The 18,845-nt window shown below is 39.9% G+C and overlaps 1 protein-coding gene across 10 annotated transcripts in view; it reads right to left on the bottom strand.

The window, feature by feature from the left end:
• Positions 1 to 331: 331 nt before the first annotated feature.
• phldb1b (pleckstrin homology-like domain, family B, member 1b) overlaps positions 332 to 18,845 on the bottom strand; it is a 104,876-nt gene continuing 86,362 nt past the window's right edge. For 6 of the 10 annotated variants that reach the window (XM_074640131.1, XM_074640134.1, XM_074640133.1 and 3 more), the window contains 9 exons: positions 18,214 to 18,330; positions 17,963 to 18,065; positions 16,665 to 16,709; positions 13,928 to 14,258; positions 11,367 to 11,457; positions 9,886 to 10,032; positions 8,675 to 8,894; positions 5,557 to 5,642; positions 332 to 797 (listed from right to left, as the gene is read on the bottom strand). In XM_074640131.1, coding sequence (XP_074496232.1) covers positions 657 to 797; positions 5,557 to 5,642; positions 8,675 to 8,894; positions 9,886 to 10,032; positions 11,367 to 11,457; positions 13,928 to 14,258; positions 16,665 to 16,709; positions 17,963 to 18,065; positions 18,214 to 18,330 — 1,281 coding nt within the window. In that variant the 3' untranslated portion in view covers positions 332 to 656. The remainder of the gene's footprint in view (positions 798 to 5,556; positions 5,643 to 8,674; positions 8,895 to 9,885; positions 10,033 to 11,366; positions 11,458 to 13,927; positions 14,259 to 16,664; positions 16,710 to 17,962; positions 18,066 to 18,213; positions 18,331 to 18,845) is intronic. The other 4 variants (XM_074640141.1, XM_074640132.1, XM_074640135.1 and 1 more) reach the window with 1 other exon arrangement.

Consider the following 18,845-nt stretch of genomic DNA (forward strand, 5'->3'; position numbering starts at 1 on the left):
TAATGGACTTAGAGGATGCAATGTTTTACTGTGTTTCACTGTTACGGACCAAGTGTGCTGGACTCTTGGATCATCTCCAGTCCCTGTTGACTGATATCTGTTTTTCCTCATATCTCATTCATCCATTTTTGAATAAGATTCTTTCAAATATATTTCTAAATTGATTAAACCTTTGATTGAAGATTCTTTTTAAACTCTTTCGGTCTAAACTGAGCATATAATCATGATGGAACACTCAAACAAAACATTGGCATTATGTCATTTGGCAATTTTCTCTAGAAGTAAAAAAAGAAAGAAAGGAAACAAATAATACAAAAGGTTTCAACAAACAGTGACTACAAGATCTCCATTTGGCAATATAGAAAGGCTTTTTAAAAGTCTTTGACATTTTGGTTTATATACAGATGTGTGTGTGTGTGTGTGTGTCCTCCAAGGGCTCCCTTTTTCAATCCAAACTGAATCACGTAGAAAATGTGGAGGTGAAAACATCTACATAGTAAAATCAAAAGTGTGAGATTAAAAATGAAAAGTAACAAACAAGGCGTTGTGTCCGCTGTGGACCGGAAACAGGAAGGGCCTGTAGAGTCTGTGATGGGAGAGTCCCTGCCGAAACTATCTGCTCGTCACCTGCGCTCTTCTGTTGCTGCATGTCTCTCTCAGTTCATGAACTGTGTGTATCCCTCTGCTCCTGTGACAATCACATCCATCCAGATCCTCATGGCCTCTGCCGCGGGCGCCACCATGTAGTAGAGCCGGTCGTGGGTCTTTACGCAGAAGGTCAGGGAAGGGTTCGGGCTCTGGAAGAAGCGAGAGGTAGAATCAGACCCACTGCCACGTTCACATACCACACCGACTCCCTGCTCTCTCATTGTTCTGGACCCAGAGGTCGATTTCAACCTTTTATAAACCGAAGCACATCACTGTTGTCCTACTCATCCCAACTACACTGTCCTAGCCCTAGTTTGTGCCTCAAAAAATGACGACAAAAACAGATAATTACGCATTGTTTAACAACTCTTACCGCTGTTCTGAAGGTATTTCCAGAATCCTTAAAGCTGCACATTTTTTTAATTTTTTTACTAAGAATAAAACAAATGAATGTGTAATTTGAATGATGTCACTCGTAGTGACGAACAAACGCAGAATTCTCACCGAACTGCAGTCCTACAGAGCGCCAAGACGTCTTTAGCATGTTTTCCAATTTCGGGCCTGCAACTTTACTGTTGTGATTCAGCTTCACCAATCTCATCAAGTGAGCTGGGGAACAAGTGCAGCAATTTTTTGCTAAAAAAAATATGAACTAAATCCATGCTTTGTTTTCAGCTTGTTGTGGTGCTGCCCCCAAGTGGCCAAAATAAATAAAAAAAATAAATGAATGCAGCTTTAACCCCCCCCTGCTATCCCATTCGCCTTTACAGTCTTTCAGAGGCTGTAGCAGGTTCTGATTTAGAGCAAGAGTGAAGGTCCAGATATCATACAAAACTACAAAACCATTGGGAACAAATAAGGAATCCATTGGTTCCAACTATGTCATGCTAACTTGTTGGGAAGGAGGCTAAATAACGCTCTAACGTTAGGCTAAATTTTGGCAAGGAAAAACTGGCATGGCGATTGACCTCTGACCTCAAGATATGGAAATGGAAATGGGTTTTATTTGTACGCACGAGTCTCCCCTTTACAGACATGCTCACTTTATGATAATCACATGCAGCTTGGGGCAAAAACCATGCAGTTCTTTGAAATATAGTATAAATGTGTTATTTTCGCCTATTCTAAAAGGATGTGTTTCTGCATACTGGGGTCCCTAAATTGTCTTGGAATTACATAACTTTGGTATCACTGTAAAGCTGAGACTCTTGTGGATCCAATGAGCTCAACTGTATTCATGTGTGATGATGTTAGTCCCCATAGTAGCCATTTCATTGTATTGAGACCATTTTGTCACTGTATAAAATGACCTGTGGTGACCTCTAGGATAATCACAGCCTCATGGAACTTTACAGCCACAAACTAGAGACCTAGAGCATTCAGAGGATGGATGTCTTTCCAAGGTAGATTGACAATAAGGGGGTTTCTGAGCAGTTTCAAGTGCTCGCCATCCAATCGCAGAAAAATGCAATTCCTGCAGTAATCTCAAAATGTCAAAGGTTTTTGATACCAAATCACAGCATGGCTTTTTCTATGGTGTTCCTCACGGTCTTGGTGTCTTAATGTGGTATTTTGGAGGGATTATTGATCATTTTGATCAATTCTCAAGTGGTAAAAATGGTTAAATTTAGTACCAAATCTATGTAACAAAATGGTATCAACCCAAGTCGCAACTCTGTTTCAAACAAAAATGAGAGCTAGGAATGACAGGTCTTTGCTCAGTTTGTCCGACGGGAACCAAAATGTTAGTTTTTATTATCAATTAAATTCATCTTTGTTTCCTATAGATCAAGAATTTACTTTCAATCTCTACTATATTTCTCAATATTGATGTAACTTTTTAGTATTTCATATTTTTGTTCAAAATAAGACGTTCATATTTTCCTTGTGTCATGTAAAAACAAATAAGGAGATATGCCATTTCTGGTTACCATCCAAGAGAAACAGAGGCGCAACTTGGGGGGAAAGGGTTAAAAATCTTTGATGGTTTAGAAGAGTCTTTGTGGATTCTGGAAATACTTTCAGAGCAGCATGACGTGTTGTTAAACCCCCGTCTGGGTTTTTCATAGATCACCAGGTATTTACTTTTATTTTAGAGAGAGCTGCTTAGCTCTGTGACTGGAATGTAAAGGTAATACATGAGGCACATACTGGGGTTAGTCTGGCCCTAAGAAATACAAAAGGAGATCCTGCAATTTCTTATCTGGAGCTCTAACCCCAAAAATACTGGTACTGTCAATGAATTGGTGTCAAAAACAAAGCAGTTTATCCCCGATCTGCACAGATTCATGAAAATATGGAAATGACGACAGTCCATAATGAAAAACTAAACTTTTACGGTTGTTTTCCCCGTGAAACTGAGCAAAACAACCAGACTACTGTACAATTTATGTCATCTTTACACACATGTTCCGCTCATCTGCATCACTTTTCCTCTTCTAAAAAACATCAGCTTTCTGTCAGCTAAGTGCATCAGACTTTAAAGTTTTTCTTCCTTCTGTTATGTGACATTGGAAGTGACAAGTAAAATCAAAGTTCCAGAGTTGATCAGAGCCACACAGTAAGTCAAGAGTGCGGTGCACTGCGACAGGCCATCAAACACACACACACACTGGAGATGAGGAGGCAGCGGCGGCTCGGCTTTATGTTGGAGATAAAAAACAAAATGACAAGACGTGTAAGGCTCAAGTCAAGCAGCACGCAAGCGTGGATCATAAAGAACAGAAATATGGCCAAAAACAACACCTACGGCTCTACGCAACATCACCACTTCCTCAACAGGGAAGTGTCTTTGAAAATTAGTAAAAGGCGGAGAGAGCTCAAATGGGGGTCGTACTCCTGTCGAGCCTTAAAAATGACTTCACACGACTCGAATCAGTCACGAAGTATTGTCCTTACCTGGCTTTTTTTCCTGCTCAGCCTACATCTAACAAATGAAATGTAATGAGGGTATTTCCTCTGCTTTAAGCAACTTCTAACCACTTGACTGGTTTACACTGGGAACACTGGGATGGGCAGAGGGATCAAGCAGGATCAGCAATTCAAATCACAAACTCACATGAATCAAACCAGTGCACTTGTCTGAGGTCATGAAATACACCATGCATCATCGGCCATCGAGCATGTTACCATCTTCTATTCTCTATCACAACAGAGTGCTACAGGAATGAATCCTAAAACCTGGAAAGGAGTTAGCATTTTAGCACTTCAGGTTCCCTCGTCTGGAAGTCGACGGGTTTTTTTAAATGGGTTTTTTAGTCAGATGCCTGATATAAGGTCTGTGGTTAACACAAGCTGGAGAGATTTTTGTTCTATGACATAAAATTAGGGCTGTCAAAGTTAACGCGATAATAACATGTTAACACAAACTCATTTTAAAGTGAAGATACGGGTATCATATGACACTAAAAAAACCTAAGGATTCCATTGGTACCAACCATGTCATACCAGCTTTTCACGAAGGAGGCTGAATAACGCTCCAAAATTACGCTTAATTATGGCGAGGAAAAACTGGCATGGCCATTTTCGAAAGGGTCCCTTGACCTCTGACCTCAAGATATGTGAATGAAAATGGGTTCACTGGGTACCCACGAGTCTCCCCTTTACAGACATGCCCACTTTATGATAATCACATGCAGTTTGGGGCAAGTCATAGTCAAGTCAGCACACTGACACACTGACAGCTGTTGTTGCCTGTTGGGCTGCAGTTTGCCATGTTATGATTTGAGCATATTTTTTATGCTAAATGCAGTACCTGTGAGGGTTTCTGGACAATATGTGTCATTGTTTTGTGTTGTTAATTGATTTCCAATAATAAATACATACATACATCTGCATAAAGCAATCATATTTGCTCTCTCCCATGTTGATAAGAGTATTAAATACTTGACAAATCTCCCTTTAAGGTACATTTTGAACATAAAATAATAAGATACAAAATGTGCGATTAATTTGCAATTAATTGCGATTAACTATGGACAATTGTGCGAATAATCAAGTTTAAAAATTTAAAACATTTAAAATTTTTTCCCCCAAAATGTATTTATTTTTTTTAATTTTTTGATTCTTATTTTATTCTAACGCTTAACTATTCTATTGTTATTTTTACTGCTTATTTGCACCAACAAACCAAAGCAAATTCCTAGTGTATAGTATAGTATGTGTGTACTGATACACCTGGCAAGAAATAAGATTCAGATTCTGATTAAATATATTAAGTGATTGACAGCCCTACATAAAATACATCAATAAATATCCCACTCGTGAGATTACTAAACATTATAACGCAGACTCTTCCTCCTTTACAGCCTCATTGTGTATACTCACGCTCATGCAACTGTGGTGTAGTTCATTTATAGCCAGGCCCGGTACACACAGGGAACGTCAGGCGCGCGTGGCGGCCGTAACGTTAGCTTTTTACTTCTGACGTTTGCGTTCACATTTCAAAAATCACACAAGTGGTGTTCATTTGTGGAGATTATCTTGTTGAATAAAACATGTAAGTATAATAAACGTTTGTTTTCCACAGAGCTTATTTTCTGCAATAATCCAAAACCCAATGGAAAAATCCCATTGGCTTCTTGTCGAGGGAACCCAGGGCGATGCTAACTTCCTGGTTGGCCTACAAAAATACATCATCCCTGCAGCACTCTATAGACACACAGGGTTCAGTGAGGTAAGATGGGAGAACAGAGAGCGTGATACATACACTGGTCATATTCAAGTTGAAAAATCCCTTCTGTGACAGCAGCCGGCCAAAGCAAAGGCACAAAACGGGGAGAAAAGAAGCAACAGAAATGTGCAGAAGCATGTTTTTAAATGAAACAGAATGCTGGATGAACATAAAAAACTGAAATAGATGAGAGAGAGAGAAGGATCGTTGTCAGTCAGAGTCCAGTCACGACGTACCTTTGTGGCACTGCGGAGGTGATCATAATAGACCTCTTCTATTGCCTGGAAGTAGATCACACCCTTCAGCTTGGTCTCATGTTTGTCTGTGGGAGGGAAAGCAACGTGGGTTCGGTCAAAAAATATATTAACAAAGACAGACGCATCACTTCCATGTCACCGCGAATAAGAAACAGGAGGAACACACGATACGGTCGTTAAAAAAAAACAGAAAGAAGAAATCAAACTTTGATCATGACCAATTTATGGTTTGTGATGATGGATGGAAAAAGACAACCACAGCACTTTTTCTCTGTTTTTAAACCAATGGTGCTCTCATTGTATTTTCAGACTTGACTGCATTCTTACGCTACTCTGGTACATCATTGCAGTTTGTTTCATCAGCTACTGCAGAACTGCAGTAAGGAACCGGTGGGGAACTCAACACCCCTCTCTACCTCCAGGCACAAACACTCCACAACGCCAACTTAAGAGTAGTAGGTAGAGACGCAGAAACGCTTCATTTCGAGGAATAACACTTTCCTTTTAATACGCAGCTATTATCTGCTAATGACCTCTTTAGCATTCAAATAGCCCTGCATTTGCATCTCATTCGACTGCATCTAAATTACCAAAACTCCGGCTGTGGTTGAGGTCGATTGTGAAATTAGCGGCACCCGTGGCTCGCGCTCGTCGCCTCTCATTGTTCCAAGGTCAACAGACAAGGGCAAGCGTTGCATCTCAATCAGCCTCCTCAGAGAGCGCAGCGCTGCGCGCATTCTAACTACCGCCAGAGTAATCTCAGTACACCTCCTCACCCTGGCTCACTTTCAACAAGGTACGCTTTAAGCAGCTTTAAGCAGAACCTTCAGAGGACTTCAAAGGCCTGACAGCGAACAAGTGTCCCAGAGCTCACAGCACAAGATCAAATTACACGACCGTGCACGCTACATACTACATGCGCTGCTGCTCAAGGTCTGGAGGACGCACGTTCTGCCTGTCACTCATCCACGGCGGGAAATTTCTGCCACTTTACATGTTGAATGTTTAAGCTTTTAACAACTGTAACCTCGGATATTTCCATATAGTGTGAGAATGTTTGGCACACAAAATCTCCACAAACTCACACTCACAAGTGTTACACAGCCATAATACAACAGTAAAATACAATTTACACATACATAAGGCATCAGTATTCAATAACATACTGTGAGATATATTATTAAAACACTCCAGGAGCTGTTTTTCCTGCTTTACGAGTGCTTTTAAAAGGTTAACTTCAGTATTATTCAACCCTATTTTCTCATGTATGTTCACTAAAAGTGCTTGTTTCTGCCACTGACAGGCACAGATTGTTGTTATAGGTGTCTGACACCATTGTGGAAAGGACACTACAGAGAAAAAATATGTTTTTCTTTCCCTTTCTGTTTGTTATTGTGTCTAACCAAGTCTCGCTTCAAGGAGAAGTCATCGTTCTGAAATCTCGCGTGACATCCCTGTTGTTTTAAATCATGTAAATACTCAGCTGTGACATTGAAAATCCTTTTAGATAACACTCAGCTACACTTTCTGTACTCCAAAACAACAAACTCTGACAACACCGGAACTCCTCTCTTCAACTCAAACTCACGTTTCCAACGTTGTCTTCTGGCAGCAAGTGACCTACAGTATCGCGAGATTTCAGAACGAGACTTTTTCCTTGAGCGAGACTTGTTTAGACACAATAACAAACAGAAAGGGAAAAGTAAGAAAATGGTTTTATTTTCTCTTTAGGGTCCTTTTCGTCAGACACTTAAAATAACAACCTGAGCCGGTCAGTGGCAAAAACAAGCACTGTTAGTGAACCTTATATTGACGGTGAGGAATTGCCCCGAAAGATTACATTGCAGCCCGTTTAGCGGCTGCCACCTGCAGCGCTCTCCCACCCATTTCAAAAAGTGTTGTTCTCATAAGTCACGTAGACACAAAAACATGGGGAAATATTTAAATCTATTTTGCTGATAATAACTACATACTTTTAATTAAGTGACATTTTCAATGCAGGACTTTACTTAAAAAGGTATCTTTATATTGCAGTACAAAGAGTATAGAAGCAAAGAGATGAAACTGCGGTGCTTTTTTGACAACAGACACTTTTTTCACCTTTGACCCTTCTAGCGGAGGAGGCAGTCTCCTGTTTTGCCAATATTGGTGTCGACTGGCAGTTTTGGACTTGAGAGTTTGAGGTATAAATCTTTCTTTCTGTTATTTTGTGTTATTTGTGGTGCTGGGTGCTTTATGTTTATTGTGTGTTTGTTTTATCTTTACAAAAGACCAGAGACCGAATCATCTGTCAAACAGTCCAGTTACCAGACTAACAGACTGTCATGTTGAAGAGCTAAAACAGAGAAGAGAACATCATTCTGACCTCTTCAGCAGCCTGACAGCTGAGGCCGTGAGGATGTGACTGATGGACACGCTTCACAAAGCTCTGGTTTTCATCCTGCTTCAATATGAATGTATAAGTTTGACTTTTACGAGAGAAAAAGGCTTCAAGAATGGGGACTACGTTCTCCTTAGAATAATTTTATCTCGGGCAAACCTTCCCAGCAGGGCGAGTCTTAAAGGGTTTCTTCAAAAAGACATTTTCCAAAAACAGATGGGGGGTGGGGTGGGGGGGTTTGTATCTTAATCTGGTCTGACAATACGGTACCTAACGTTTTATAAGAATGTCTCCAGAACCTTTGTGAGCTTGAGACATGGGCCTGGCCACATGAACAAAAATGTTCTACACGCTTAGGTGATAACTAGAACCATATAGGATTCTTTGGCTTTTCACCATAGAAGAACCCTTTATGGTTCCTGATAGAACCTTTTATAAAAGGTTCTACCTGAAACCCTTTCCTACCTAAAACCCAACATAAAGCGTTATACCTAGAACAATATGTGAAAGATTTTACACAGATCTTTTAACACCCATGCTTTCAACAATCATTGAAGAACTCATTCTTCCAAAAAGGGTTCTTCAGAAGCAAATGGTTCTGGGAACAAACAAAAGAAGAGCACACAGCAGCTCCCTTATGGCGTAGGGGAACACATCACAGTAACGACCCCCGCAGCACCAAATATTCAAAGAACCTTGTGTCTCAACTCTTCTTACCAACATAGTAGGAGAAGGTCCTTTTGAGGCGGTCGAAGACGAACCAGCGCTTCTTCCAGGACTTGATCTTGCCCCCCATCTTCACCAGGTAGCCCTTACACATCTTCTCTGTGAGGATGACGTGGTAGCAGGTGTCCACGCTGTGGCCCGACGACTCCACGTGGGAGCGCAGGTCGAACTCCTCCTTCCGAATGGGCAGGTAGCGAGTCATAGGACGGGCCTGGACGGAGCAGAGAATCGGACAGGAGGATAAACATATATTCGGTCTCATTTGAATTGCAAGAGTCTAAGGAATATGAATCCATTTTATGTAATTGAAACTATATTACCATGGAGGTTACAATGGAGAAGCAATAAATGTATCCTTGCCTAGTATAAAATCTAAATTTCAAAGGCAATATCATCACTAAAACAAATATCCCATAGATAATGATGCAGCTGAATGTGTTCTACTACTCTCTGACTACAACTGGGACTGTCAATTTGATGAAAAACACTAAAAAGACACCATTTATGATACAATTTATAAAGATATAATCAGATGCTTTCCATGTATACTGTATACATATTGACTTTTTACTGAAGGTTTTACTTCAAAACACTATTTATTTCCATATAGCAATGTTACAAATAATATATCAATTTCCCAAAAACATAAAATAAAATATTTAATCGCAATTAATCGCATAATTGTCCATAATTAATCGCAAATTAACTGCACAATTTATCTGTTTAAAATGTACCTTAAAGGGAGATTTATCAACATTTATCATTGGAAATTGATGGTTATGTTATGTATCAAAAATAAAATCATCCATAACCCTATTTCCACTGACTTAAAATCATCATTTTATTTGATGGCCTTGCTGCCCTGGTATTTGGCCTTTGTGCCCTAAAATGATGATCTATTATTACAGTATTTAAGTTTAAATAATGGAATATTCCGATCAAACTGCACACATAATAATATGAATATGTTTTTTTTTGTCCATGAAGAGGTTTAGTGTCCTGTGATGCTCGTATATGCAGGTTGTAATTCTGAAGGAAAACAGGAAAAAGTGTCACTTTGGTATGAAAATGGTCAAATTTACTGATATTGAATACTGGCACAGAATATTACCAAGCAGAAGCTTCACTGTTAGAGGCGAGTAAGCCGAGTCATTTTCCACTTTTTCCACCATGCAGACTCAATTATGTCTCATTTTACTGACCTGAGAGAAGTTCTTGGACCTCATCTTGACCTCCTTCTCCACGAGCTGCTGCCGGTGGAAAGTTTCATCCTGCAGTCTTTTCTCCGCCTCCTCCCTCCTCCTCCTCTCCTCCTCCAGCATCTGACGGCGAGCCATGCTCTCTCGCTCCTAGAGGAGAGAGAGAGAGAGAGAGAGAGCTTTCATTTAATATGTTTTTGATCTGTGGTGAAGGGCTTTGCAGAGCATGCATGCTCTTTTTTTCAGCTTCACATTCATACATTTATGGTTCTGCTGAGAGCTGCCGGCCACCGTGTAACTCCACCGCAGTGATTGATTCTTTAAACGCAACGCTTTGGGCTATTCGGAATATGTAATAATCAGCAACACACACGCGTTCACATACAATATGTCCATACAGACATGAAGAGACCTGAAAAGAGACAAAAAATGCAGACGCGAGGAAGAGATGCAAGGACGAATGTGAGGAGAGAGGAACTGAGGGAACACGATTTTAGAGAAATTAGATTAGTATTATACTTGAGTTGGTTCTGTTATTTGTCTGTCCACTTTGGTATAAAACTGCAGTATGTTGCGACGTGTTAACAGAGCAGTTGGATCAGCTGTCAGTCTGGTAAAAGACTTCAGTGAGTGACAGTCTTGCTCATGTCTCCTCAGACATCCCTCCTCACTCCTCAGAGCACAAATAAGAGCATTGGAACCTTCATGATGGAGGACCGTAACGATTTCCGGGTACCCCCAGTTGGAAGTTTTGATTCGACAGCCTTATAAATAAGACTTTCTGGTGTGCATGAGCTTTGTTGTAACTTCAAACAATCCTAAACGTTGAAGGGGCTGTCAATCGATTATAATATTTAATCAAGATTAATCGCATGAGTGGGAGTGGGCAAATATGCTTGCCTTATGCAAATGTATGTATTGGAAATCAATTAACAACACAAAACAATGACAAATATTGTCCAGAAACCCTCACAGGTACTGCATTTAGCATAAAGAATAAGCTCAAATCACAACATGGCAAACTCAAGCCCAACAGGCAACAACAGCAGTCAGTGTGTCAGTGGGCTGACTTGACTATGACTTGCCCCAAACTGCATGTGGTTATCATAAAGTGGGCATGTCTGTAAAGAGGAGACTCGTGGGTACCCATAGAACCCATTTTCATTCACATATCTTGAGGTCAGAGGTCAAAAGAGGATTGACGGACGCTCAGTGACGAGATCTACAGCCACAAGAGAAATGTGGGAGAAGACCCAGACAATTGATTTTGTATTTCAGTCTGAGCTTCTTCATCGGGAAACACAAAGAGATGAAGACGTTTGAGGCCAATAAAATTGAACGAAAGCCTCGAGTTGCTGTCCCGTACCTTTATTTTTTTCAAAATCACGATCAATATCGAGCCATCGACAGAATCACCGCAAGAACCCTCCATCCATCACGCGGCACGGATTCTGAATAATCAAGTTTCTCGAGTTGTTTCTTACCCGCGATTCAATGAGCCTGGCTTTCTCCATCTGCGCCTCCTTCAGCATTTTCTCCATCTCCTCGATCTTCAGCGCGTCCACTCCCATGACACTGAGGTCAAACACAACAAACAAGGTGTTAACGTTCATAATCACAGAGTGATTCAGAGACAGTACACGCTGAGCAACAACTCCTACATCTAACAGCTACATGATTGCATATCAACTCAGTTAACCTTTCACTTCAAAGTAGGGTTCAAACAATATCTGTAGGGCAAATTTGTAGACAGTCTTTGTGAATTCATTTCCCTACAGATCCAAGGGAGGCCTAGTTCTTCAGTGTTTACTCCAGATGTGTGTAAAAGCCTCTAAAAAAGCATCAAGGCGAGACATTACAGAAAAAAACATTGTTTTTCATGCACTAATCAATTGTTAGATTTTGGGCTACTTTGCTTGTCTTCTTTCAGACGAGTGGAAAGAAAACATCCAAAATACACATTTAGGTGTTTATTTTACTACACTTTGTCTATTTGTGTCACTAAATTCCTCATAAATTCAACCAAACAATACCTCTGTATCATGATACGTATCGCCAGATTATTGCCAGTGCACAGCCTCAACAGCTACTATACGAAACTACAGAAAGCCCTACAGTTCAAAACCGTATGCAGTATTTCATAACAGGCTCATAAACATGTGTACGTTCTATGGGGTGGCTTTGTAAACCACATGTAGTTATTATTTCATTTCACACAGAGTGAAACATTTTAACATATGGGAGCAAATGGGAGCAATAAGGGGAGGAGGGTGAATATTTAATATCTCTATTGTTGGGAAGTGGAACAACAACTAATTAAAAAATCATAACAAAAAGCAGCCAGAGTTACTGATCCGCTGCTGAGAAACAGTCAGAGCGCTGGCTGCTTTACCATTCTCTCCCTCCCTCCCTCCTGTCTCCACTGTGCACTCTTCATTACACAAGTCCCATTAAAGTCCGCTCAAAAAACATTACTAACGCCTTTTTTAGGGGGGAAATTTGACTCCAGAGAGCTATAAAAAGGTATGTGAACAGTAGGTGCAGCTGTGGTGAACACTGTTTTAATGCAGCATTAACAGACGGTCTACAGATTAGACGACCTGTGTGACAAAGACATTACCTGGTGGGACCAGCCCAGCTGTCTGTGTGTGTTTAAATTTAGTCTTTAGTCTTGTGTCAAAAAGTCATTTTTAGTTTTTATCATATAGTCAACCTCATCCTTTTTTTTAATCTAGTTTTGGTTGACTAAAAGTCTTCCAAGCCCCGTTGTTGTCAATAACTATGTTTAAATGGACAAAATATTCAGTTTTCTGCCCTTATTCCGAAAAGACAATATTCCCAATAAGTGTTTTACATGGCTAATGAAAATGAATATTCCACTAATATTCCCGTTTACAGGTAGCCGTGCACGTACTCCAAATAACGTAACCGGTAGCGGACTCTATTATTAAATCCATTGCTGTGGCATGCTTCACTAATTCTGCTATTTGCCACATAAGATAAGATAATAAGATAATATAATAATAATAATTAATAGTTATGTTACTGTTAACAAACCATCAATTATAATTAATAATGTTTTCTTATTATTAGTAATGCTATACTTTGCTATTTTAACAGTTTATTGTTGCACACATTATAACATTGTATAAACTATACTAAGTATTTGTTAATTATTACAAAATTATTTGTAAAACATCTATATAAACATTACATAAACAGATATTTGTAACACTTTGCTAATGGTTAATAATTGGTTTGTAAACCGTCTATAAACATTATTTGGATGGCTATTATAAAGTTGCAACTGATAATTATAATACCTTGTTAAATGGTTAATAAATACTTTGTAAAGCGTCTATAAACATTATTTAGATAGATAATCAATACTTTGTCAATGGTTAATAATTGGTTTCTGGTCCATCTATCTATGTAATGTTTATGGATGTTTTACAAACAATTTCTAAAAAGTTTAAATCGTTTAATTATTAATAATGAATACTTAATTTAGTATATCAAATGTTATAATGTGTACAACAGTAAACTGTTAATAAATACTTTTACTAATGTAACCAGAAGGTAATTGTTATCGTCTTTTATCAGCTATGATACAATATATAATTTATAAACTAATTATTTTATATTTCACAAACTAATGATAAAATAACAGAAATTATAGAATTACTAATAATTAGTAAATATTATTGATTATTATTGTATTGTTTTTTGTCAGTAAAATAACTGTTAACTAAGTTTAATTAACTATCAATTTACCATTTATAAATGATGGTTATTATAAAGTGTTACCAGAAAGAAACTCCTCAGTAAAGAAATTCAACAAGCTACGGATTATTAGGAACCTAATGGTGAAGACAATATGATGATTATACAATAGAACACAAGAGTACAAAAACTACTAAAACTCCTCCTCAAGAGAATCTGGCCTTGACTGTGTGTGTGTGTGTGTGTGTGTGTGTGTGTGTGTGTGTGTGTGTGTGTGTGTGTGTGTGTGTGTCTGCGCGCGCGCGCGCGCGCTTGTGCGTACCTGGCCATGTTATCCGGTGAGCAGGCAGAGTTGTTCCCCGTGGACACGCTGGTGTCCATGCTGTCGGAGCTTTCCAGGCTCAGGGTGTCGTAGGGCTGCTCCCCGGCTGACGGGGGCTGGTGGTGCAGGATGGAGTGATGAACCAGAGGGGGGGGGCCTACAGAGCTGTGGCCGTAGGACATGATCGGGGAGTAGGAGGGCGACGGGGAGGACGAAGTCATGAGGTGGGACTGGGAGCCGTGGAGCGCCTCCCACTGACACTGAGCCTCCACCGCCGCTCTCTGTTTGAGCTCGGCCAGACGGCGCCGCTGCTCTTCGATCACCTGATGACCTGGAGGGAGGAAAGGGGGTGGGGGAGGGTCTGATCAGTGAGTGCTCTGATCTTGAACCGAGGCGGAAGACGGAACAACGACTGAACTTTCAGCAGCTCGATCAACAAGTCAGCAGAGGTCCAGTTGAGTCCTACAGATCACCACAGTTAAACCAACATGCTACTGTAGCTACAGTGGAGGTCAACCCAAGCATCCCCAACTGAAGAACCACTTTATGCAACAACCATCACCAGCACCAGCCCACAAACTACCATACCATAAACCATGCAACACACATACAAATACACTATGTGCACTCTCATGAGGCTTTCACATCAGGGACCCGGGCCCGGATCGGAGTACACTTGACCCCAAAGTCCAGTTGGTTTGATTAGTGTATACGCTGCGAACCGGTTCGTCGATCCGTACTCAATCGGTGCATCCCTAGGTGATAAAGCAGGAAGGCAGGCGAGAGGTTCCTTAAAATATAGACAATAGTAGGCATTGGGGTTGGGCGATGTTTGTTATTTTATTTAGCTAATTTAATGGTCTGCCTCCGAAGAACAAGAGCCGCTCAGCAGGCAGAGAGCGGTGGGGGGGAAACAGAGTGCAGAGTCGGCATATTTTCACATCAAACTCTGTGAAATAAGGGTTTATTATTTTTATTATAGTGATTGTTGGAAAGGCTAACGACGACGGTTTCGGTGAGTTTCATTTTTGCTTCTGTCAAGTTTGAATGAAGTGGTTTGCGATGCTCCGCCATTAGAAACAGCTGATCTCAACATAAACAAATACACGTGGATGATGACTCAAGTGTACTAATGTGAAAGCTGAGCGGCTGGGGAGTGGAGAGAGGGGGTACAACCGGACTCAGGCACAGTACGAATCAGTCGTACCGAATATGAAAACAGTAACACAAGCTTGAGGATGATCCCGTCCTGTCACCACAAAGTTCACTATCTATCCAACTTCTCACATCTCAAATCCATGCTGCTGTGCACCTGATAACGGGCACACACACACACACACACACACACACACACACACACACACACACACACGAACATCTGGAAACAAGTGGCCAGGTCGATAACTCAAAAAGGAGGAGCTCGATGAATGCTGCACATGCAAGATTTATTCTCCACCAGCAGGAACATTCATAGAAGATTGATGGAAGAAGAAAGAGCGTTCGATGTTACAGACAAAGGAAAAGATGAAAAGAAAATGTTGGAGGGGAGAGAGGAGTTAATGACACACCAGAGATGGAGGAGACGGAGAGAGGAGGATGAAGAGAGGAGCGTTAGGCGAAGACAGGGTCTGAAATTAACAGCTGCCAAGTGTCAAGTTCTGGTAAACGTTACCTTTGATGGAGAAATCAATAAAAGGAACCTGCCAGACTGGCTTTAATTTTGGATAAGACTGGAATTTTTTAGGTACGTACAGTCTCCGGTTCCTGATTGGCTGCCTGCGATGCTCTCTGCAAAGTACTGCCATCTAATTCTCTGCTTCTCTTTTGTCTGGATGGCTAATCAGCAACATGGTAGTTTAAACGTCACTTATCTGAATGATGAATAAACACATCTAGTTTAATGAACAGGTAGAGTGACACTTTATAATAACCATCATTTATAAAAGGTAAATTTATAGTTCATTAATTTATTAAATAGTTATTTTACTGTTAAACAATGAAATGATAATTAATAATGTTTAATAATTATTAGTTATAGCTGTTTTATCATCAGTTTGTGTAATGTGAAATAATTAGTTTATGAATTATATACTGTATCATAGCTGATAAGAGACGATAAAAATTACATTCCGATTTCATTAGTACACTATTAACGGTTTATTGTTGCACAAATTATAACATTTTATATACTATATTAAGTATTTGTTAATGATTATCAAATAATTTGTAAACCTTTAAGAAATCATTTGTAAGACATTTATAAACATTACATAGATGGACCAGAAACCAATTATTACCCATTGTCAAAATATATAATAAACTAATAATAAAATAAATAATAAACAACAAATATCTGGCCAATCCATCTATGGAATGTTTATAGATGTTTTACAAACAATTTATTAAAAGTTTACAAATAACATCTTAATCATTAACAGATACTTATATATATATATATAGTATATAGAATGTTATAAAATAACTATTAACTAAGTTTAATTAACTATCAATTTACCATTTATAAATGATAGTTATTATAAAATGTAACCGACATTTGATCTAGAGATCTTTCTCTGCAGTTTTTGTGTTGGCCTTCGGCAGGAGAGTTAATTTCAGACTCTGCATGTGACGTATGGAGAGACGGTAGATAAACAAACAGGATGAATCCCACTGAACAAAAAAGAAGATAAAGCTTTAAGAAATCATCAACTCCTCCTGGACGCAGTGATCCATCTACCTGCTGAGCTTCCCTCTACGGTGATCTGTCTGGAGGTCTGGGACTCTGTGGTGCAGCAGCACAGTCAGTAAGAGACAAGTCCACAGACAGAGACAGACAGATATGAAGACAACTGGGAAGTGAAGACGCTGATAAATGTGACTAACTCAGGTTCCAACCTGAGCTAAAAACACCAGAGTGCTTTCCTCTGATCCATCGAGTCAAACAACACTAAAGCGTGAGGAAGACCACTCTCTCTACATCACAGTGATGTCACACACATACTGTACATACAGCTCCACGAGGAAGAGCAGGCAACACTTAACAATAACCAACACTAACAAGTTCATGTGCAGCACTGAAGGCGAGCACACTAATTACTACTGAATATATATGAATCAGTGTGTCTACTACAGTGTTTACGCATCATTAGAAAATGCTATAACATTGTTTTATCTACTTTATCATTAAATCTAATCATTTCTCACATGTGAGTATAATAAACGCAAATTTGTTTTAAAGCCACTAATTTCTTTAACGCATTAACACAACTTGCGATTTTTAGATTGTAGCAGTTTTAAAACTAGAGTGAAGATACTGGTATCATATGAAACTAGAAAAACCTAAAGAACCCATTGGTACCAACCATGTCATACTAGCTTGTCCAAAAGGAGGCTAAATAACGCTCCAAATTTACGCAAAATTTTGGCGAGGAAAAACTGGCATGGCCATTTTCAAAGGTGTCCCTTGACCTCTGACCTCCAGATATGTGAATGAAAATGGGTTCTATGGGTACCCACGAGTCTCCCCTTTACAGACATGCCCACTTTATGATAATCACATGCAGTTTGGGGCAAGTCATAGTCAAGTCAGCACACTGACACACTGACAGCTGTTGTTTCCTGTTGGGCTGCAGTTTGCCATTTTATGACTTGAGAATATTTTTCATGCTAAATGCAGTACCTGTGAGGGTTTCTGGACAATATCTGTCATTGTTTTGTGTTGGTAATTGATTTCCAATGATGAATATATAGAAACATTTGCATAAAGCAGCACATTTGCCCATTCCTATGTTGATAAGAGTGTTAAATACTTGACAAATCTCCCTTTAAGGTACATTTTGAACAGTGCATTTGATTAATCGTGATTACATATTTTAATCGATTGAAAGCCCTATTTACGACAAATCATTTCCCATTAATGTGTAAACAATGTAGAGTTCAGTTAGTTGTTACTGAATCATTAAATGGAAAAATGATTACTGTTTTCAGTGTTGGTTTTTTGTAAAGTGAAGCTCAGGGGCTTTCCACGTCAGTTACCTTTCTGCTGCAGAGCGAGCTGTCTCTTGATCTCAATGTCCTGCATGGTGGCAGCCAGGTTCCTGGGCAGACTGCCAGTATTGTTGGCCACCAGCAGGGGGCTCTGCCGGGTCACAGGGAACAGAAAAATATGGGGTTTAAATCATTAGCTGGGGGGGGGGTTGTGTATACGTTCTCAAAGGAGGATGTAGTATAAATTAGAGGTTGATGGCTACATCATCACACCTGTTGAGAATGAACAAACTGTCTACCTTTGAGCTTGCGTTGCGTCCCAGTGTTGCTGCTCCGTGCTGCATAGGGGATGCAGAGCCTGATTTGGGTTGATGAAGACACAGGCCTGGATCACTGTCCAGCTTAGAGCGGAACACCTGAGGGAGGACGCACACAAAGAGCATGAAGGGGTCACTTTAGATTAGGAAGTGCTGATAATATCCGGTTGTGAAGGCAGATGGAGCGCGTTACAACGATGTTAGAGGTACAAGTGAAATCCACCATGGATGACTTGCAAGCACCTGCTGGGAAACAATGGTTAAAAGCACGATTAGCATTATTCTGTGAGTGTGAGTGGTACTGAACACGGACGGTGTTAAAATAAAACGCTGGAATTAATATATCAAAGGTTCAATCAGTAGGATAAATTTCACTATCAAAGACTGGCAAAAAAAAAATATCAAAGAGCCTAAAGACAATTCACGAGTTAGGCTGCAGTTTACCGCGCACACACACACACACACACACCTGGAACAAGCACCTCGTCCCTTTCATTGAATAGCTCTTTGATCAGGCCCACTTACGTTAATGCTGCGTTCATGTACTGCGGGAGTATCTGTGTGTAATGACTTGATGTTCAAAGCAATGACTTGAAAGTGTGCACCCATTCTAA

This window comes from Sebastes fasciatus, chromosome 7 (assembly GCF_043250625.1).
Source record: "Sebastes fasciatus isolate fSebFas1 chromosome 7, fSebFas1.pri, whole genome shotgun sequence".
In the NCBI taxonomy this organism is placed as follows: domain Eukaryota; kingdom Metazoa; phylum Chordata; class Actinopteri; order Perciformes; family Sebastidae; genus Sebastes; species Sebastes fasciatus.